Source organism: Biomphalaria glabrata, chromosome 10 (genome assembly GCF_947242115.1).
Source record: "Biomphalaria glabrata chromosome 10, xgBioGlab47.1, whole genome shotgun sequence".
Classification (NCBI taxonomy): Eukaryota; Metazoa; Mollusca; class Gastropoda; family Planorbidae; genus Biomphalaria; species Biomphalaria glabrata.
The window spans coordinates 7,804,096-7,822,924 of record NC_074720.1 but is presented as its reverse complement, the minus strand read 5'-3'; the positions used below and the strand labels follow the sequence as shown (position 1 = coordinate 7,822,924).

At 34.9% G+C, this 18,829-nt stretch overlaps 1 protein-coding gene across 1 annotated transcript in view; it reads left to right on the top strand.

The window, feature by feature from the left end:
- Positions 1-18,549, top strand: part of LOC106061441 (uncharacterized) — a 47,582-nt gene extending 29,033 nt beyond the window's left edge. The window contains exons 3-9 of the mRNA XM_056044184.1: positions 1,183-1,327; positions 2,684-3,176; positions 4,939-5,308; positions 9,100-9,207; positions 11,349-11,469; positions 13,032-13,256; positions 14,078-18,549. Of these exons, the coding sequence (XP_055900159.1) occupies positions 1,183-1,327; positions 2,684-3,176; positions 4,939-5,308; positions 9,100-9,207; positions 11,349-11,469; positions 13,032-13,256; positions 14,078-14,451 (1,836 nt within the window). The 3' untranslated portion in view covers positions 14,452-18,549. The remainder of the gene's footprint in view (positions 1-1,182; positions 1,328-2,683; positions 3,177-4,938; positions 5,309-9,099; positions 9,208-11,348; positions 11,470-13,031; positions 13,257-14,077) is intronic.
- Positions 18,550-18,829: the final 280 nt, after the last annotated feature.

The window sequence follows — 18,829 nt, the reverse complement described above, 5'->3', positions numbered from 1 at the left end:
GTGACAATATGACAACTTTTTGATGTGACAACATGATAACTTTTTGATGTGACAACATGACAACTTTCTGATGTGACAACATGACAACTTTTTGATGTGACAACATTACAACTTTCTGATGTGAAAATATCATGAATATGAAAACTTTCTGACATAACAACTATCACATGTAACTTTTGAGTGAATCTGGTGTGAATATGTATTGCTTTTTTTTTTTTTTTTTTTTTTTTTACAGTTTTAAGGTTGTTGTTTTTTGTTTCATGCACAAATTGTATGACAAATTTTCTTATGGATAATCAAGATTATTATTATTATTATATGAAAACTTTCTGTCATGAAAATATGAAACAAATTTTGTTGTGACCATTTCAATGGCCACCCTGGTATGTGCTTTGAACTGTCATCGCACTGGTCTTAAGTTCGAACCATTCCCATTATCATTCCCTGCCATCTGACATCTTTTGTAAGAAGAAAACATTCGTCCAAAGCAGGTTCAACGAAACTTTCTGTCATGATCATAAGAAAATAAGGCTGCAGCTTTGTAGCAATGCTGTATTTCCACTTGAAAAGGCCCTAAGCTATTCGAGATGGAGTAATTTTTGAGACCTTTATAAATCTAGATGTTATATGTCAGTGCTAAATATTTCTTGGACCTTAAGCTATAGCTTGTGTTTACTATAGGAAAATCCAGCCCTAGATATCAGGCATCTAAGTTTTTTTCTTTTGAAATTTCCTGGGAAGTTTTTGAAATTTATTTGATTTATCCAACAAGTAGCCAAAAAAAAACCCCAGACTTTTAAAGTTTTCCAGGATGGCTGCCTGGTCGTGCGGTTTGAGTACTGGACTGTCGTTCAGATTTATCGATGGTCCAGGGTTCAAACCCTGCCCGCTCCTATCCCCCGTCATCCTGCGGAAGGTTTGGACTAGGAAGTAATTATCCCCAACTCTGAAGGAACATCCGAAACATGTAAAACATTTTACAAAACATCATATGAGAAGAAGCTAAAATAATAATTATAATATTAATAAGAATTGTCCAAAGATTAATGAGGATTATTATCATTAGCTTTTTCTTGAGTAAATATCACTGCATGACATTTTGTAGGTTGACAATCACCATATTAGATTACTTTTGAGTTTTATAACTCCAAAGTTTATTATGTCTCTCAATTTCCTTTGCAGGGATTTTTTCATCGAAGTTTGAAAGTTCATCATTTGTACAAATGTTCAGGAAGTGGGTCATGTGACCTCACCAAGATAAAGAGGCAGCGGAGCTGTCAATATTGTCGTTATCAAAGATGTGTTCAAGTAGGGATGTCCAAGGGAGGTGAGTCTGTCTGTAAAAAAATGTCAAGGCCCACGAGTTATACCACCATTTTTCAGATGACATTATGCTGTATCTTTTTTGGTTTCCTCTGTAAGTTACATATCTTGGAGTTCGTACTGAGTGGAACTTGACAAACATCATAACATATTCTCCAACTTGCCTGAGAGTGGACTCAATGTTGGAGAGCGGGAGTACATTCTCGGGAATACATTTCAATACTTCAAAACACTAACTTAATGATGGATATATCACTTAATGCAATGAAGAATAAAGAAGGAATTACTTTTTATTATGTGAATGATAGAAACTTGAGGCTTTCATTTTCATATTGTTCTAGAAAGATCTACATGACATCATATATGGTTGCTGATTTGTTAAGCATTTGGTTTCCGAAATCTCGAGCTTTAAATCTCAGTGAAGACTGGGACTTTTAATTTTGGGATTTTTTTGATGCTCCGAAGTCCACCCAACACAAATGGGCACCTGACATTAGTAGGAGAAAGTAAAGGTGGTTTGTCATTATGCTGGCCACTTGACATCCTCCTTTACCATCATCCATAGAAACATATGACCTTTACATCATTTGCCTTATAGATCGCAAGGTCGGAAAGCGATACTTTACTTTTACATTGTTACTAAAAAAAATTAAAGCACAATATATAATTATGGTCTGTAGTATTGACATGTTACTGGAAAATCATTTCTCAAATTTTTATAAAATAAATTTGAGCCAATTAAACTATTATAGAACTTAGAGAAATGCACATATGATAACAAAATATTCATTAGGGCTTGAACCACCACGCATAAGTAGTTACTGAGCTTCATTAGAAGCACATCTAGAGTACGGTAGAGCTATCTGTTACTGAACCAAGTTATGCACCTTTCGACATGACGTTGATGATTATATCTGATTAACTGGTTGCATTATTTTCTGAGCCTTTTACCAAAAGAAACTACTTTATAGAATGTGCAGTAAAAATTGAATAAGTTTACATCACTTTTAAATATAAAGGTTTTCACGAATAGGTTTTATGCAATGTAATAATGTTCTATGGAATACCAATAGAAACACATTTAAATTAGAATGATTGTAGTTCCAAATTTTTTTTAACAATACAAACGTCTATACTGGTCTAGGAAAAAAGTTTAAAAAATTGATTTTTCATTTCTTGCATATTTAATAAATAAAGCAAATTTAATTAATTACTTAATTAAATTGTATCACAATTGATAACTATGAAAGAGTAGACATGAAATTATAAGGAGAAAAGATCTAATCACAAAGTTTCATCAAAGATACTATTAGTAAGCTAACATCTTTTAATATCTGTTTATGTCTCTTTTGACATTTAGCTATCAAGACAGGTCGTTACACCAGCCACAAAAAGACCAACGATATAATGGAGGTTAAAAGGTTGCTTAGTATGAGGAACAGCATGGGTGGCACCAACTTTGAAGGCTCATCCATATCAGATTCAAATTCTGTCGATTCAATTAAAATGTCATCCACCGAACAGTCAGACACCAAAGCATTCATTGCCAAGTCCACCTGTGACTCAGACAATTACTTGGCGTCCTGGGTGGATACTCACTCTTCTTCCAAGTCCAATGATGTGCACGACTACTCAATGTACCACAAAGTCTTGAGCCCTCCCAAGAGTTCTCCTTCCCAATGCGACAGCGCATTCACCTCACCTTATTCCAGTGACTTGCTCATTAAAAGTCCAGAGACTCCGCTTCACAGTGTGGCCAGCACCTCTGGGAAATCAGACTTTTTAGACCTCTGGTCACCCGTGGCTACTCCAGAAAACGCTAACACTTGTGAACTTGTTGATCTGAGAGTTAGGTGCGTACATTTTATGAACCTTATTACTATAACCTTTATTCTTGAAAGTTTAAAGACAGGTGTTAAACGATAAGTCACATATTTAAATTCGTATGGATTACTTTCTATTTTAGCTTACCCAGATCTAATTAATTAGCATATAAAATGCTTGTAAACTGTACTTTATCTATCTGCTTATAAACCATTTATGTTTGAGAAAGAATTTTAATTACCCATAAGACTTCCCACTTCCCAGCTGGTGTTCACTGCCCTAAGTTCTTCATGAAAGTGCCTTCCAAAGTCATACAAGGATGTCCCTTAATGTGATGCTTCAAAAACTGATGTTATACAAGTCATATATTATGCATTTTAAAATTAGTTTGCTCAGCACTTAGTTTACTTCAGCTTAGGTCCTTTTGTGCCATTCAACGCATTGGGCGGAAAGCTGTCTCCATAGAGCTCGTTTGTAAAATGTTTTACATAATTCGGATGTTCCTTCAGAGTTGAAGATAGTTTACTTCCTAGTCCAAACCTCCCGCAGGACGACGGGGGATGGGAGCGGGCAGGGTTTGAACCCTCGACCGTCGATAAATCCGAACGACAGTCCAGCGAGCAAACCGCACGACCAGGCAGCCACCCTGCAATGTCTACTGCTATTTCCTTCTTCTTTATCTTCATAATAGTCCTAACAGTTGAGTCAAAGACTCTTGGCACTCTAAGCCTATGGAAACTTGCCTCCATCTGCCTGTCTAAACAAACTTCTGTCTTAGAAAGATCCAAGCTGATGTAAATGTGTAAATCCCCTTTACAGATGGCTTGTACCCAAAGACACGAGGCCAAAGGCCAATCACACCAGAGAAACTCCATCATACTCCTTCTCTGTACCATATCAGCCGGGCAGGTGTCCACCATAAAAAAATGGCCCCATGAAGAACAGTGTGGATAGTGACATGTTTGTTGGGGCTTTCTTCCATCCCCGCCTGTGCAATGGACTCTGTCTGTAGGCACCACAATGGGGGTTCCTTCTGCTTCCCTACTAGCCTGAGGGCCATGTTGAGGCTGAGAAGCATTGCCTGGGCTACAGCTGATTCCCAGCTGGTGTACACTGCCCTAAGTTCTTCATGAAAGTGCCTTCCTAAGTCAAACAAGAATGTCCCTGTTTGCATTTTCCTTATACTTGCCTCCATGTTGTTGTTACTCTTGGGAGGTTTGATTCATTCTATCAGAGGACTTGTCCCACAAACCCCCAAAAGAAAAATAAAGCACCAGGGCTAGACATGATGTCAGCAGAAAGGCTTAAACTTGAGGGGCAATACCTAGTTGACAGAATAAAAGTTAAAAATAACTATCTTGCAATTTGATAATATATAGAAAATACTGTATTAGCTCCAGCCTTTGCAAAGTATTTTTAAAGTAATAATTGGCTCGGGCAGACCAATACAAACTCTTTAAACTAAATGCAGTCCACAGTGGCACAGAAGTCTGAGACGGCTATGAAGAACAGATAATATTATTTTTTATACTCTAGAAGTTTCCTTCTCTTAGACTGGCTGCCGACCAAAGCTATAGATCCCAGTCTGCCCATTTCGGAGTCTGGACCTAGATCTAGCTATAATAAGCTCCAATATGGCGATGAATCTTACGTAAAACGGCAATTCGGCTAATGATAATAGAATCTATAAAGTTGTAACTTTTTGTTTAATGAAAGATTTGCTATTTTGTGTTTATAAAGTAAAACTAGCAATTCCTTTTTGGGTTTTTAAAAAATACAAACTCGTTTCAGACAGGAGAATACACTAAACGCACAAAAGGACGTGAACTGTACAATTTCCTCTCTGCCGAAACCCCAAGATGACACGAGCCTCCACGCTGGTACTAGCTTCTACAGCCTGTCTCCTGTTTCTCCATGGGACAAAACTCACAACTCCCATAATCCTCAGAGCACAGAGGCACCAGAGCCTGAAGAGCCTCATTCTCCACATAAAGTAGATGACTCTCCCACCTCAAGTATAGAGCAGCTGGTTAGGAGCATATTTGCAGACAAAAGGGAAGCCATCCAGCTAATAAAAGAGGCACACAAACAATATTTCTTAGTTTTGTTTCAGGCTGAGAGGCGCTGTGCGGAACTGAGAGAACAGCAGAAGATCCATGCTGTAAGTTAGTTTAACCAAAATTTCAAATCATTTTTGTCTTATAAGCAGCTTATTTTGTCTGACCTTGGAAAACGTCAGGGAATTAATTAATTTATTTATTATAGCTTTTATATAGCACTACCTTCATGCTTATAGCATGCTCAGAGCCCTATGGTCCAATCTCATTTGTGGACCATTGGGGGGTGGGGGGGGGGCATCTGTGAGAAAGTTTTCCGTGCTGCTTAAAGTGCCGCCTTTAAGCACTCAGTAAACACAATTCACTCAAGTCGGGTGTTGAACCTCGAGCCCCCTAAGGGCCTTCATAGGTAGCCAAGACAAGCCAAGTTTAAGCGTACTTAGCCTCTCCACCGGTTTTCCCAGAGCACAGTGCATCTATATTACCCACTTGATTGCTGAGAAGGATTTCTATCAGCAGACCAATCCAGGACCATGAGTTCTTCACCCTTAGGCTTGTCTAAAGGTTTCACAGTGTATGGAATCAGTACTGAGTTGGGTCACACCATTTATATATATATATATATAATTCTCTTCATGGCTCAAGAGTCTGGACACCAAGTAATGGAAAGATCACTCTTTTATTTCTGAAAGTTGGATGGACTATAGTTACCCCACATAATTTTAGTGGTGAAAAAAATAAAAGAGGGGGGGGGGGGAGAGAACAAGTAGTATTCACCCATCACTAAATAGCAGGGCTGGACTTTACCATTGTGACTAAGAAGTCATGGAAAGAGAACAAGTAATCTACTCTGTATTCACCCATCACTAAATAGCAGGGATGGACTTAACCATTGTGGGGCTCTATGCAAAATGGATTTCGTGGGGCCAAGTTTGGTTAGGGATACGGATAATAAGTGAAATTTTGTATTAGAAAATATATTCGTTTATGCATGTTATTCATTCTTTACTACATACAGAACTACTTTACAAGCCTTGCATGTAGCGAAGCCATACAGTATATCATAAAAATTATATTTCCTACATAGATCACGCTCATAGCAAGAATTACCAAATGTTTCAATCTATCTATGAGAATTGTTGACCTCAAGTAATTCTTCATTAGTTTGAGGCACGAGAAGCTTCTTTCACTAGATTCCACAATTACTGGTATTGCATAATGCCAGTTTTTTTTTTTATCGCGCGTAGGATTGGCATTTTCCATATTGAATGACAACTTAAAATGACAATTGCTAGCCTAAACTGCCTGCATAAAGGCAGTGTTTGAGCCTTTCACCATGGAAATGACAGTCCAAATGGCATTCCTCAAAACCAGGCAGTCATCTAAGGGATACTTAGAAGAAAATGAGTGGACTGGGAATTGAGGTGAAAGGTTGAGACATGCAGGCTTCTGGTAACTTGGAATGCCAAAAGTATGCTAGACGATGTAAGTAAGCTTGACAGCAGGGGAGACTTAAACATCAAATAGTGAGAAAGTTAAGTACCATTATTTTCATACTACTGCACTGCACTTTTGTTATACATTTCTCTGTCAGTATAAAATTATGCTATTAATTTTTAAACAGGTCTGGGTATACATGCATAAAATATTAAAATAATGCACTTTAAAAAAAAATAATGTAAATTTAAAATGCTTTCAACATTTAACAGCTTTAAAGGTTCCTAGATTCATACATGCAAAGGCGTTTTGAAAAATAAATTAAGGACACCAAATTTAATGTTATTTTACCTTGGTTAGACCAGTGCATCCTCTGTTTCGGACCTTAGCATAGTTTGAATGCCTAATTAACATGTACAACTAATTCATGGATATGCACAGAACATAATTATCTTCTGTTGAGATGTAGTGTGCCTTATTGATAAGATATTATAGAGCTTATGCCAGTATTGTGTATATATACTGACAGCTTTCTGTAATTTGAATTTTCATCTGAAATTTGTATTTCAAATAGGGTGGTGGTAAATAAAACATTGCCTGAAAAAAAAAAAAGTTTTGCATCATCATCATTCATTATCTTTCCTTTGCGTTCCTCATGGAACATAGGGCCTCAGTAAAAACACCCCACTCCCCTCTGTGGGTGCTAGTTTTTTAATGGCTTCCCAGCTCTCTCCTGTCCTCTCGGCTTCATTTAGGAAACTGCTTCGCCACATTCTTTTTGGTCTTCCTCTATGTCTTTTTCCCTGGGGGTTCCACTCTAAGGCCCGTCTACCATTGTTGTTGGTATCTTTTCTAAGGGTGTGACCAGCCCATCTCCCCTTCCTCTATAAGATCTGTACCTCTATATTTTTTCTGTCCTCTCATCTCCCACAGTTTGGTGTTTTCTATTTTGTCGTACCAGTGTATTTTCAGGATATTTCTCAGGCATCTGTTGATGAAGGTCTGAACTTTTTTTGTTGTTGATTCAGCTGTTCTCCATGTTTCAGAACCATACTGTATGACCGCCTTGACATAAGAATTAAAGATTTTTATTTAAAAATTTTTTTTAAAAATAAGAATTTTAATTAAAAGAAATGTTTATTGATTTTACCTTCGACATTGTGCCTGATCACATTGAGAAATCAATCAAGTTCTTTTTTTATATCATTTTGTTGGAAGAAATCAATCAAGTTCTTTTTTATATCAGTTTGTTAGAAGAAATCAATCAAGTTCTTTTTTATATCAGTTTGTTGGAAGAAATCAATCAAGGTCTTTTTTATATCAGTTTGTTGGAAGAAATCAATCAAGGTCTTTTTTATATCAGTTTGTTGGAAGAAATCAATCAAGGTCTTTTTTATATCAGTTTGTTGGAAGAAATCAATCAAGGTCTTTTTTATATCAGTTTGTTGGAAGAAATCAATCAAGGTCTTTTTTATATCAGTTTGTTGGAAGAAATCAATCAAGGTCTTTTTATATCAGTTTGTTGGAAGAGAAATGAATTTTAATTTCAGATCAGAATGATATACCTTTCTCATTCTCTGATATACCCATTCACCATTTTTTCTCTCAGTATGCTCCTAGGTCTTTCCTTTATGTTTGGTTATTATAAAATGATTTAAGTGTAAAATATAAGATACAATTTGCTTGGTACACCACTGTTTTTATTTTTAAAAGTAATATTACTTCATTTATGTAGAAAAACTTAATTTTTAAATTTGTATTCAAGTAAAAAATATTTTAAGTATTTCAATATTACCAAAATTATTCAATAAAAAAGCATATACTTACTGATCATATTGAGATTGGCCAGAAATCAACAAACAAACAAAAAAAAAAGTGGCTAAATTACAATTAAATGGATAGATACTTTTAAAAAAATTCTGTTCATCAAAAACAAAAACAAACTGAAGGAACATCTGAAACACGTAAAACATTTTAAAACAAACAACAGCACTGCAGCCAACTCTTGGGAAATATGTTGAACCTGCCCCTTAAGAAAAGTGAATTGGAAATTCATGATTTTAAAAAAAAAATTTTGTTAGGTAAGGAAAATAATGCAGAATTGGCAGAATTTAAGTCATTGGTTAACGTGTATGATTAGATGCATTACGTGTAGGACATAACCATCTTCTTTGTTGACGTAACATTTGTATTTTATTACATTCCTCGTCCCATATGCTAGGACAAATTTGTACAAATACTCCTTCTTCCCTAGTGCTATTAGAGCATGGAATGTGTTGCCTGAGCTAGCCAGGAAAACCTGTGACTTGGCAGAATTTAAGTCATTGGTTAACATGCATGACTGAATGCATGATGCGTAGGACGTAATCATCTTCTTTTTTGAAGTAACGTCTGTATTATATAAGATAAGATAAGCTAAAATAATTCAAAAAGACTTTCATTCTCATTTTGTTTTCAGGAGAATTGCGAACACAAAATAAAAATGTTTGGTAGAATGTACTTTCTACCAGAGGAAGACTATGATGAAATTTGGAGAACCACTGGACTGGATATAGACAACAGAAAAGTAAGGGGTGACATATGTTGAACTAATTTCCTATACTGAATGTGTCCCCAATGATGCATAATTATTTGAAGTAAAATGACATGGCTCACTAATAAACAATCGCTGAGGTTTTGGTCCAATCCTGCCCATTTCTTGTTTCATTTCAGGTGTTTTTAACCATTCAACATAAATATCTCACTTTTTTGTTTTAAATTTATATTTCTAAGAACATTAAATTTATACGAAATAATTTCACTATAAATGCTTTACACTTTGTATCATTGTAGATATCTAATGTTTCAGTTATGAACCGAATCTACTGTCAGAAACATTTTCCTTTGCCACTATATAGTTTGCTTAGTTCGTTTTCACCCAAAAAAAACACAACATTGTGCAAAAAATCAATGAACACTCTTTTCAAAAATTGATTAATTTGTCATCTGTACTTGACTTGCTCATCAGATCTTGGTTAGAAACTGATACCTATGTTCCTGGATTTGACATAGCAAATATGTTTTTTGTGTTGGTTTAAACAACCATTGTATGTGGTGAGAGTGGGTTTATTAAAACGTATTGTCCAATATATAAGAAGTATGGGCTGAGAGGGCCATTAATTAACAAGCTGTCTGTCATCTGACAGTTGAATCTTTTAGATGCAATGTAAACATGAAATGATATAAACAAAGGATTACAAGAACCATTACTTAAAAAAAAGCAATTTGACTCACAAATCTTGTCAATCTTATTTTTTCCAGCGGGATTGAAGCAAGATCAATCGTTATAATAGGCCTCAATACTGACCTGCAACGTCAGAACCTGTGGGCAATTTAAACGAATAGCTCAATGCCATGTCACAGGTCTGTAGGATGTGGCAAAAAGCTATTGGTCTAAACTGCCCACAGGTTGTGACGTTGCAGGTCAGTGTTGAGGCCTTCTATAATGAATGGTCTTGATTGAAGTTATTTAATTTCTACTTTGCATTTAGTAACAAGTGGGAGAACAACTTTTAATTCGACTCTCTTCATGTTTTTTTTTTTTAAATTGTTTTTGTTTGGTACATCTTTCATGCTTGCTGTATGCTCTGTTCACCATGGTTTATTCTCTCTGTGCACCATGGTTTATTCTCTCTGTGCACCATGGTTTTTATTCTCTCTGTGCACCATGGTTTATTCTCTCTGTGCACCATGGTTTATTCTCTCTTTGCTCCATGGTTTATTCTCTCTGTGCACCATGGCTTATTCTCTCTGTGCGCCATGGTTTATTCTCTCTGTGCACCATGGTCTATTTTCTCTTTGCTCCATGGTTTATTCTCTCTGTGCACCATGGTTTATTCTCTCTGTGCACCATGGTTTATTCTCTCTGTGCACCATGGTTTATTCTCTCTTTGCTCCATGATTTATTCTCTCTGTGCACCATGGTCTATTCTCTCAGTGTGCCATGGTTTATTCTCTCTTTGCTCCATGGTTTATTCTCTCTGTGCACCATGGTTTATTCTCTCTTTGCTCCATGGTTTATTCTCTCTGTGCACCATGGTTTATTCTCTCTGTGTGCCATGGTTTATTCTCTCTGCACCATAGTTTATTCTCTCTGTGCACCATCGTTCATTCTCTCTGTGAACATGAGGGAGAAGGGGTTATCAGGGAAAAGATTTTGGTGCTGCCTTAAGGCACTCAGCAAACTCAGATGTAAGTCAGGATTAAACATCAAGCCCCATTGATACAGAATAAATCCCTTTCACCCATCCCTCTTGTAGACACTGTGCTCTCCTTTACAAAACTGTGAATCATATCCTATTTGAATTTTGATCCACCTTAGGCTGACCCTACTACCACGACAGCCAACATACCCAATACTCTGTATGGCAGTGTTGAACAACTGAAGAAAACAGCATGCTATTTTTCTTGGCACAGATCTAAAATATCCTACAGCCCAGCAGCAAATAGCTGGCTAGAAGAAGAGCATTATTGATAGGTAGTCTAGAGTTGTAGGCCACTCATCCACACATTAAAATACCAAAATATTTTGTTGAGTAACTTCAAGAATAATTCATTTCTCTTGTGATAATATTTCTGAAAGTTTCATGTGTTTTGTTTTATTTTAATTTTAAAGTAACAAAACAATTTTGAAGTAAATCTTATGTAAAGAACTTTTCTGCTCCGCAGCAAATGTTGAAGAACTGGGAAACAAGTTGTGAACTTCTGGCATTTGCTTTGATCAAGTTCTCAAAAAAACTTCCTGGCTTCACATTATTAGACTTGACTACTCAGGCGGATTTAATTAAAAGTATGTGCCCATAATTATATTTTTTTCTTGGTATTATGCTTACTTCGGTATCTGTTGATATGGTCTAAATGGAGATGATTTAGCTATGAACTGAACTGCTCTTAAAACAGCCCAAATAATTCAGAATCAGATGTACCATAAATATTCCACATCCCGATTTACATAGCAGTGACTTCTGTCAGATAAAATTGCTGATTTCATAATTTCAGCTGCTCACCCCCATCAAAACCTAATTTTTTTCTTTATCATTTATTGTGTACATTTAGATAAATAATCATAGAATTAAAATTTTACCCATAACTTTTTAAATCCACTATCCCAAACGAGAAATGATTCTTGTTCACTTGTCATACTGCTTATGTTGAAAGAAGATTTTCATTTCAAACAAATTTTAGTTTAATTCTATTAGTTGCCTTCAGTTGTACATCTTCCTTGGCTCCTCTTGTACAGCATTTTCTTTTGAGGCTCTAGAGACGCAGTTAGGGGAGGCAAACTCACTGGCCTTAATCAAATGGGAAAATAATGCTTGAGTGATAGAAGAACAGTCTTTCTTTTCCATTCGGCTTGTTTTTCTCACATTGCTGCTTTGCTTTCCATTGCTTGCCTTGCTACCAGTTCTCTGCATAATGCGATGTCTGTGGCATTTACGTCTCGAGAGATGATCTTTTCCCTTTGCAAATTCTTGTGTGACTAAAGAGGCCAATCCTTGATACACAGCTGCGATTGCAGGTTGGGCATATATAATGACCAGGCACCGTTGCATTTTCACCCTTCTTTCTGCTTCTGTTGTGTATGACTTCTGCAATTTCTGACCCTTCCTTTATGCTCTCTCTCCATGTGGATCTATCCAGTGCCACCTCTTCCCAGCTGCCAGTGTCGATTTTGAAGAGCTTCATGTCGCGTTTGCATACATCCGTATAATGTAAAAGTGGGCTACCAGCAGCTCTCCTGCCTTCTATTAGATCGCCATACAGGATGTCCTGTGGAAGTCGACTTACTGGCATTCTACGAACGTGGCCAAGCCAGCCAAGGCTTCTGCTGCTGATAACAGAGTGGATGTCCTGGCACCCTGCTCTTTGCGATGTAGAGCTATGTCTTCCTTAGCATTTACAACTATGTCCATCACTTTTAGATCTCTTTTGATTACATCAACTCAACGAAGATGGGAGCAACCAGCTTTCCTTTTGCTGCTGGAAAGTTGCCCATAGAGGATGACTTAAGGGATTCATTCGTTCTCCATATGGTGGCTACTTAGGCCAGTCTTCTCTGAGAGTGGAGAATATGCTGTGGAGATCTGAAGAGCGAGTATCTCAGTGTTGCTTGCTTTGTCTTTCCATGTAACTTTTGAGATACGTCAGAGACAGCGCAAGTGAAATGAGTTTAGTTGAGATTAATTATGTTAATATATTTAAATAAATATCTGCATTTATGGGTTTATTACAAAATGTATTAATGCAAATGTAAAAATGATAATTTAGAGCTAATTTTAACAATTTATTATAAAAATAGATCTGTCTACAAACCTGAAATAAAAAAAAAAATTGTGTTTCTGTTGGACCTAGGTGCTCGCCCAGAAGTCAACATTTTAAACAGCATGTCACTGTTTGACACAGAGTTAAAAGTTGGCGTGTGGGCTGGCGGGACGCAGTACTGCCAGAAAGAGTTTGGTCAGTTTGCTAACCATGATTTTTTCTGGTCTTATGTTGCCACATGTAACAGAGTGCAAGAGTTAAATCTGACAACAGAGGAGCGTGCAGTCATTAAAGCAATAATGGTTTTCTCGACAGGTAGTCAATGAAACTTTCTATTTCAAAAGTCTCCTTTTTTATATATATATTTCAAAGATTGATGCTAAAGGAAAAACATTCCCAGTTAGCTACTAGCATTTAAAATGAAAAGTTTTTTTTGTTTTTTTTTTTAGAATCAATTAATTAAGCAATATTAGCTGAGTACCATTACACAGTGAAGGGAGACAAGTATATATATATATATATATATACACATTTCTGCCAAACAGGAGTGTCTCTCCAAAATAGGGCTCCACCGCCACATGAAAAAGTGTTTGAGATGAACCATAGTCGTTCTATGACTGAAGGACGCCAATGATACATATATAAATTAAATATTGTCTGTGTACTTTTCAATTACATTTTAATATCCAATATCTGTAAAAGTTGGTTCTTATATAGAGCTCAATGTATTGCAAATCATTAGTCACCATTTTGAGCACTTATTGATCACAACTTTCTAAATATGTCTCTACTCACAAGTAACAGGGCATGTTATTCTTAGAAAAATAGCAATCTTATCTTCTTTTAAAATACACATAAAAAAACAAGATGATTACATCCTATGCGTGTCCCTAGGTCAATCTAGTCATGCATGTTTTCCTGGCTGACTCATTCAACCCATTCCATGCTCTAATGACCTATGTAAATATTATTTTATATGCATTTTAGTGCTAATTTATAATGAGATGGAACTTTCTAACATGCTATAGCAAGCTTTGAATGTTTCTATATTCTCAATGATCTTTCAAAACTTTCCTATAATTAAACTTTACCTTTTAGTTGTATCTTACAAGCGTTATCTTGTTTTTTCCCCCCAGATCGAGATGGCATAAATGTTCAGTCACCTATCCCATCAGCTATACAATGGCAGCTGATCGAATGCTTAGAGTTCCTGCTTGCTCAGCGGTTCCAACGGCCTAAGATTGCTTTGGCCATCATCATCCAGTGTTTAACTGAGTTGAGGACGGTTCGACAACTGGCCTTGGATCTACTGGTCTCTGGGTTCAAGGTCTTTAAATACTCCAATGTTCTGGACAACCCATTTCTAAAGGAGCTTCTCTCTGATGTGCTGTCCTTGTGTGGGGACCCTGAAGAGGATTTCAGGGAAGACTGGGCTTCCACTGGTCAAACCACAGCGAATAAATCACAGACATGTGATGTAGACATGTGTGGAAGCTGTGATCAATTTTAATGAGGCATTCTGATAGACATAAATTATTTTGTTACAAGTGCTTATACACTTTTTTTTAAAGAAGTGCGAATATACACTTTTTAAGAAGTGCTGTTTCAGTATACTTAAGCTCAGATAAAGTTTTAGAGAAATTTTAGGAGATAAAAATATCTATTTTTCACTTGTGTAAACAGTTACAGTGCTAATTGTTGCTAAAACTATTTAGGTAAACAAACTTGTACTTCAAACTAATTTTCCATGACCTGCTGTTTAACAACAGTATTTGCATGCCGATATGTCCCACAGTTCTAAGAAAAAAGAAATGGGGAATATTCAAACGTTGGAATTGTGTGTAAGATATTTAAGAAAGGTAAATATGTTTATTAAAAATATAATGTTATGTTTCAGATTTTTCATACGCTCCTTTTTTTTTTCTCTCTGTCTGGAACAGGATACAATTTAAGATTTTCTGGAGGCACTTCTTTAATTTATACATGTTTAAATACCATCCGAAGGGTCATGATAATCTCTACATCAATTCAAAAAGCTAATATCTATATTGGGTTAAGTTTGAGGAGATGTATCATTGAGTCCTTGTGTTTTGATGAAGTGAATTTGGATTATTGTTTGAATGCAAATTTGTTATCTTGAAGCTTTTTTTTTTTTTCTCTAGTACTGTAAATACAAATATAAAAATCAATAGTAAAAAAAAAAAAAAGAGAAATGAAATTCTTTTTGGGCACGTCCTGGATGCAGTTTAAGAAAAAACAGTACTAAGGAAGACAAAAAACTATTGGTTAATCTTCCAAATAAGGCTGCCTTTCTGGTAGTATAAGATAGTGAAAAGTAATAGTTTTATTTAAATTTTCTACCAATAGGCACTAAAAAAAACCCCACCACATTTTACTTTATCTTCAACTTTTTTTCCCCTTCTCATGGCTATAAAATAGCTTTGTATTTTTAATACCAGTCAGTATATGGTCCCTTTTAACAAATTGGGAAAGATGTTTTGAAAGACTATATACATTTGTGCTACACACTTTGGACAATACCAAATGAAGATACGACTGTTTACAAAAGCCTCTGTTATGGGCAGCTCAATGTGTTCTTGTGATATCTGTGTTGTTATGATATTGATTTGAAATTGTATTTAATAAAATAAAATAGACTTATGTATTTGTAAATATTATACAGTGTTTCAAAAGTGGATTTAAGAATAATATATGTGGGTAAGTGTCTAGAGTCGTCTTTCAGTGGTTACCAGTCCTTTACATAGATTATATACAATGTGAATGTTTTAATCACAGGTTTTTAGAGCCATTTTTACATTAGGCTCTCTCACATTTTATATAATGTTGCTGTTGTTTTTTTTTGTAATTTGTGCAAAAAAAAATTCTTTTAAAACTACAGCAAATAGTTGGTAATTTATTGTGCCAAGAAATAGATTTTTATTTCCACTGGGCAGTAGGGGTCTTAATATTTGGAAAAGTCATGTTTAGGTAGGGTTTATTTTCTGCATTGGTGCTTTTTGTAACTGGAAAATTAAATGTTCTTAAAACTCTTATGTAACATAACATTAACTGGTATTTTGCAGATGGTAAAAATATCCATAGACTTGGGGTATAGTTTTGCTATATTAAGTAAAAAATTAAACCACTATGACATCCAATATTTTTACTTCAAATTTTGTGATTTATTACTTACTTTGCTTGTCACAGACTTTTTTCTTTTTTTATTCAGAATGTTTTAACCTCAAGATTGCATAAAAAGGTTTATGAAATTTACTGAAGCATAACTAACACTACTTGCTCTTATTTCTGTTTCTCTGTGAATCTGCATCAAAGTGGCTTGAAAAGATTTACATACACTGGTTGTATTAACATATATCCTAAAGTTACAAACATGTTTACATTGTTGTTTTAAACTATTTTTCAACAAAGTGCCGCTTCTATCTTGGTGTTGTTGTTTTTATTTTAAAGACCAAATTTTTACTTGCTTTTTAAAAATGTTTTAGTCTGGTCCCAGTTTTGTTCATTCCAGCATTTGGTTGTGGACTATGAAGAAACCTTATGATGTGAACACCATTTAATGTTTAGAAATTTAACCATAGATGGTGATTGCCTTTTTCAAAAGCCTTTGTCTTCTAAGGTGGTAAATCTACTGTTCTCAATTGATGTGGTTTCCCCATTTTATTATCAAAATGAGTGGCCAGCATAAGAAGACAGACTCACAAATATTTGCATTGTTGTTTTCTTTAAATGGGAACATACTATCTTTGAATATAAAGAATGTTTTATGTATGTTACAAGCCTTACAATGTACACATGATTGTGTTTGGCTATTTTGTTTTTCATGTCATTTTGTCGCTACAATGTTTTTAGGTACTCATGGTTGTCCTCCCCTTGCTTGTCTCTATAGTTTTATATAACAAAAAGTTGTTAGACCCATTCTGCAGTCGGGAATGTTTTCTCATTTTGGTCCTAATTTGTTGTAGAACGTTTCTTTTTCAATATACTTTCAATATACTTGCTTTAAACTTTTTGAATAAAATATTTCTTCTAGTATCATTGCAAGCGTGATAACAAATCATTGTGTTCTATTTTTATTAAAATCGTGAAGATTATTTATTACTCAAAATAATTTTTGAAAGGAAAAGGCCCATAGCGAAATTTTATAAGCCCCCACCAGGGAAAATGAGCATTTTTTAAAGCTTTTTTTTTATATTCTAAAGGTAATAAAAGTATATATTTTTTGAAATAGACATATCATTCTATTTTTTAAAGTTGTTTGTTTATTTATTAGTATTAGATCTTTGAACATCTTATTTTTTTCATAATGTTGATTTTTTTAGGGACTTTTTAAATTCAGAGTTACCCCTCTTTGCTTGGGGTTGTGGGAAGGATCTTTACTAACTGGAAATAGGAGCTATCGGGTTCATTTACTTTGACTCTAGTAACCAGCTATTGCAAGGACATGAATTAATTCTAGTTATTAATAAATGGATCCTAGTTAGTTTTTTTTTTGGTTGTGCCAAGATGAATGTAAGGACATTAAGATTCTCAATGAATGATTTTTATTTATAAATGATATTTTGATCTCTTAACGGATAAAAGATGAAAAAAAAAAAGATTTACAGACATTTTCTTTTTCCTGAAAGGCCTAAAACTTCTAGATAAATTTGAACATTGTTGCTATGGCCTATGGTTTGCAACAGTCTTTCCCAACCTGAGATACATACTCCACAGAGATTAGAAGTGCTCAGAAGTTGACTATAAATAGAACAGAAAGATACCATTTACCTTTGTGTATGCATGCTTTTTGAAAGTCTATTGACAGCATAGTTTGAAGTGAATAATCTATCTAAGGGGTTTTTCTTCTTTTTTAAAAAAAAAAATGCTTTGTATCTCCTCTTTTTGGTCACTATCAGGTGCACATTAAGATCTTTTTGAACCCTTGGATATTTTCCCCGTGCCCCACCTGTTTTGAAACTGAGTTCTGGATCTTTATATCAAACCATTTGTGATTTGACATAAGACAGGACAACTAGAATACAAACATTTTAGAAGGGCACAGCTAGCTTGGCAGCCAATGAGCTGAACCTCTTGTCAAATTCAAGATTAATATGTCAATACATCAACTTTGATTGTTTCATTTTAGATATGTGATATTGTAAGACATCTCTCTTTTATCATTCAGTCTATATTTCACTTCATCATGGGAATGTTCAGGCCAGTGATTGTGCATGATTAAACTAAAAGTGTTACGGTTGAAAGGTACAATGTCCATTTGGCTGATATACTATCATCCCCCTTCCTCCATAGAACTCAAACAATACAAAATGTTGTGAACACATTCCTACCACTTCTCTGTATAAACATCCTTGTATACTAGACATGTTCAGTTTGTGATATCATAGACCATACACATTCAGTTTGTAATATCGTAGTCAAAACATGTTTAATTCATAATATCATGGACGAGATATGTTCAGTTTGTGGAATCATAGACAAGATACATTAATTTGTTATATCTTATAGTTGTATTACCAAATGTATTCACAATGTAACGTTGAGATTTATATGTTAACATTAAAAAAAGATTTAATTATTTTAAACACCATTTGAAGTTGTGTTATTTGTTTATAATAATAATATATATAAATTCACACAAAGTGCTAGCTGATAAACTCCCATTTGTAATAAATTGAACAGCAGCTGATATAAATTAAGAAGAGCAGATATGTGAGATATTTAACAACATTTAATTAATGAGCATTTTAAAAAAATAAAAGACTTATAATTAGTATTTGAATTGCGTTGTGATACAAAAAAAACAACAAATCAATTTACTGGTATTTTAGGCTCTGAACTTAAATTGATTTCATTTTAAAAATGTTGTT